The 4,326-nt window shown below is 46.9% G+C and overlaps 1 protein-coding gene across 1 annotated transcript; it reads right to left on the bottom strand.

The window, feature by feature from the left end:
- Nucleotides 1-181: 181 nt before the first annotated feature.
- On the bottom strand, nt 182-4,067 carry LOC4350673 (UPF0481 protein At3g47200). Its single transcript, XM_015761814.3, has 2 exons — nt 3,155-4,067; nt 182-1,234 (listed from the first exon to the last, which is right to left on the bottom strand). The coding sequence occupies exons 1-2, from the start codon at nt 3,851-3,853 to the stop codon at nt 425-427; spliced, it is 1,509 nt and encodes a 502-aa protein (XP_015617300.1). The 5' UTR covers nt 3,854-4,067; the 3' UTR covers nt 182-424.
- Nucleotides 4,068-4,326: the final 259 nt, after the last annotated feature.

Here is a 4,326-nt window from a genome sequence, read left to right as displayed (position 1 = left end):
GGTAAATTTATTAGATTTTTTAAAACAACTTATATATAAAAAATTTTCACGTGAAATATACTACGGTTTAATCGTTTGAAAAGCGTTGTAACGGAAATCGAGGAGTAGCTAAGCTCAAATAGCTGAAAAGAAGGCAGCCTTTATCCCTAGCATGTCCTATAAGCATAAAGCATGTAGTACATGTTAGTGACAAGTGGAATTGGTACTTATTCAAACCTGACAAAATTAACATGCTCTTAATCAAATCAAGCCATGCATGAAAAACATGTAAAATATAAACCAAATAATCATCAGTGGAATTAGAAGAGGCACCCACAACACAACACAAATAAGCCAACCCCCTCACTCCCAAATCAAACAACGAGAGATCGAAAACCCCAACTCCAAAAACTCCAAAAACCATTCCAATTACAAACAAATCCATTCACATCGGAGACGGCGCCGCCGATCCGCCGCCGCCGCCCCCTTCCGCCTGCTGGTAGAACGACATCACGGTGTAGACCGTCTGCATGATGGTCATGACGAGGAGGAACATGGCGGCGGCGAGCGACATGAACGCCCAGGGGCTCCTGAAGTACGTGTGGATCAGGTTCGCCCTCCACATGTTCCACGGCTGCCGGCAGTAGGCGTTCACCTGCCGCTGCACGCCGTCGAGCGCGCTCTCCGGCTCCAGCACCACGTCCTTGGATATGCTGTTGAACAGCTTCGCCACCGCCTTGTCGCTGCCCACGGCGTTCTGGATGATCCCCTTGGACGACAGCAGCGCGACGTCCTTGGCCGAGTCGATGATGCTGTCCATGAAGAAGACGTAGGCGGTGACGTCGTTGCCGGCGCCCGGGTGGAGGCGCTCGAACGCCATCATGTTGAGGAGCATGTACTCGGTGGAGTCGTCGACGGCGACGGGCGGCATCGCGAGCACGCCGTGGCGGAACCGCACGTCGTGGAGGCTGTCGGTGCGGGCGCGCCGGAAGCGGATCCCGGCCTCGTAGAGCTCCACGGCGGAGCGGATGATGTCGCCGCCGCCGTCGTCGGCGTAGGCGGCGGGGCGGATGATGTCGCGGTGGTGGGCGCGGGCGCCCGCGCCGTGCCCCCAGCGCGGCGACTGGTACTCGCCGTGCAGCATGCTCCGCCGGAGCGCGTCCAGCGGGTGGTGACCCAGCGGCGTCCCCAGCGCCGGCGTCCGCGCCGACGGCGACAGGAAGCGCAGCACCATCCGGTTGATGTGGTCCTCGTTCTGGCCATGTGCAAGGATCAATCAAAAAGATTTCGAAATAATATTTGGAAATTTTGAACGGTCAATTTTGGACTTCAAACAAATTTCTTTAAATTTGATAAGTTTTTGCTAGACTAAACAAGCGAAATGGTCAGAGCAACTGGTAGGTACACTCCGAAATGTTGCGTATGCATGCATCATCATTCATCAGGATTCAATATTTCGGAATGTATCCAGGGAGACCGAAACAAAATTTGGAAATTTCGAATGGTAAGCTTTGAACATCAAACTGCAATTGTCAGAGCAACCGGTAAACCTGCAATTTCGGGAAAACGGTCCAACCTACACAATGGTTTGATACTTCTGTAATGAAATTTCCGTATTTTCAGGAATTTCGGAAATATCGGTCCAATCCCATCGCCATGGTTTGCAATTTCAGTACGAAAATTTTTAAAATTCTGGGAATTTTGAAACTATTCCGCCCGAATTTTTTTTGAATTTAGCGAAAACTATTTAAATTTGTTCAAGATTTATTCAAATTCTATTTTGACAAAAATATTTTGAAATTTCCGATCCCCTGCGGATTTGTGCATAGTGAAATAGTAAACCCTGACATGGTCATGATTAGTTCTGATGTTGTGTCTGCTGATATTTATATATGGTTTAGTTTTAATTATCTACCACATCGAGTAGTTAATTATGCTTTAGTCAAACAATGTTGCACTAAAGATAAAGAGTGCCCTTTGATAGTTGTGATGTGATGTCAACAAGGAAAGAATTTTCAGATATACTACTTTATATGCAACTTAATTAGCCTTTTGCTTTGCATCACGGTGCAATGAGAAAGCAAATCTCTCATGAGGTGAACGTACCTAGATAACGTGACAAGCTGCCTAATGCAATTCATGTACAGTGTGCTCTACACTAAATTAGCACACAATTTCGCCAGTTATTAGTCATCTCATCTAGTGACATATCTAGAATTTTTATATTGATGATTCAACTTATATAATTGTTTTAAAATACCCTAAAGAATATAACAAAGTTAAAAGTATAAACGGATCAAATATACATCATACTATATTAAAAACGAGTATATATGCATTAGGTTAGGATTTTTTTTCATGCACCACCCACTAGATCCACTTGCGATCTCGTCTCGTTACTTTAAACTCTCATTTTGAACACACTTATATCGAAAATGAAACACATTTTTCGCTAATTATATGTTGTGTCATGATTTCGTTACATTCAATTCTCGTTTTCAAACCTAGGCTGAACTTAACTTAGAACCTGTTTGATTCAGCTTAGGATTATTATAATCTGGATTATTAGAAGTAAGCTGAAACAAACAAGTAGATTATTATGCTAGATTATTATACTCCTAGCTAGATTGTAGCATGAAACTTTTTCTCTTTGCCTCAAGTTAATTTATTAAATTAAGTTTTAAATTTTAAATTTTAGCTTTAACTGGTAAGCTGCAATCGATGCAGTTGGTATATTTTGGATGACGTAGAGTTTACCGAAACTCGTACACTGGACCTCTCGGTCTCAACGAACATGAGTGCTCTACAAAAGGCTGCATTTGCAGGGGTTCTCAACCCCTCCCTCTTATTTTTCACGCGCACGTCTTTCAAACTGTTAAACGGTGCATTTTTTACAAAAAGTTTCTACATGAAAGTTATTTAAAAAAATCATATTGATCTATTTTTTTGAAAAAAAATTAGCTAAAACTTAATTAATCGCACGTTAAACGTGGCTTCGTTTTGCGTGTCGGGAAACCCTCACTCCCGAACACAGCCTAAGTGTAGAAATTGATGTAAGAACCTAAGTTAAATGTACAAGAACACGAATCTTGATGTAAGAACGTATGGACGAAAAATCCAAAAACACACAAAATAAAATTATGCAAGTGAAATAGCGAAACCGTGTAGAAATTACCGAAACTCGCGAATGGACGACATTAGCCCTCTCGGTCTCGACGAACAGGAGCCTCTCCAGCACCAGCAGCGGCAGCTGGTTCTCGAGCATGAGCATGTCGCGGCGGATGTACGGCACCATGTACAGCACGCCATGGCGGCTGAACACCGGGTCGTTCTCCGCGTAGTCCTCCTCCGCCGCCGCGTGCGGCTTCCCCGCAGCCGCCGGCGCCGGCGTCGCCGGCGACACCGCCGCCGCCGCCCTCATCACCTCGAGAAGGAAGCACCCGTCCACGATCATCATCTCCAAGAACCTCTCCCTCGCCTCGCCGCCGTCGCCGCCGCCGCCGCGCCAGCCGCCGCCGAGGTCGAGGTAGGCGGCCTCGAGGCGGTCGGCGACGGCCTCGACGGCGGCGACGAAGTCGGCCAGCGGGCGCGCCGCGCGGCGGAGGAGGTGGCGCAGGGCGCGGCGCTTGTGCTCCTCCATGGGGGCCAGCCCGGGGTCGCCGTGGTGGAAGGGGCCGAGCGACACCACCTGCGGCTGGTAGGCCTTCGGCTTGAGGTCCTTGATGCACGCCGGGACGCGGTAGATGCAGTGGGGCCGCCACCGCGACGCCTCCGCCGCCGCGTCGGGCGCGTCGTGCAGCGTCCTCTCCACCTCCACCACCCACGTCCGCCTCTCGCCGCCGTCGCCGGCGCCGCCGGCCACCGTGATGTCCATTGTTAGTGTTCTTTGTGTTCTTGTGATGTGATTGGCTAGTTGGTGATCATGTTGAGCTAGTTGCGTAGGTATATATAGCTATAGCCATTAATTAATCTGGAGGAGATAGATTAGGATCAGTTTAGGACGGATTACTAAAAGGAAATTATATAATGGAGAATTAGACGAAGGAGGAAGATGAAGGAGAAGAGATGAAGCAAAAGATGTTGGCTTTAGTTGTGCATATGCGATTACTTGCATTGTATGCTAGGTAAGAAAAGGAGACACCATGGTCATGTGCAATAGCTCTAGGGTCTAGGCTCCATTTGAGATTGAGATGTATTTAGGCAGTGTTCTTTACAAGATGTTGGGAGCTAATCTCTCGCATACGTAAAATGGAGCGACTCGGCTATTTTTTTTATAAAAAAATAATATGATTTTTAAAATCAACTTTCCTATAAAATATTTTAAAAAAACATATCGTTTGGTAGTTT

This window comes from Oryza sativa, chromosome 11 (assembly GCF_034140825.1).
Source record: "Oryza sativa Japonica Group chromosome 11, ASM3414082v1".
Lineage (NCBI taxonomy): Eukaryota > Viridiplantae > Streptophyta > Magnoliopsida > Poales > Poaceae > Oryza > Oryza sativa.
The sequence above is the reverse complement of the archived record's forward strand: the minus strand, read 5'-3'. Positions and strand labels throughout refer to the sequence as shown.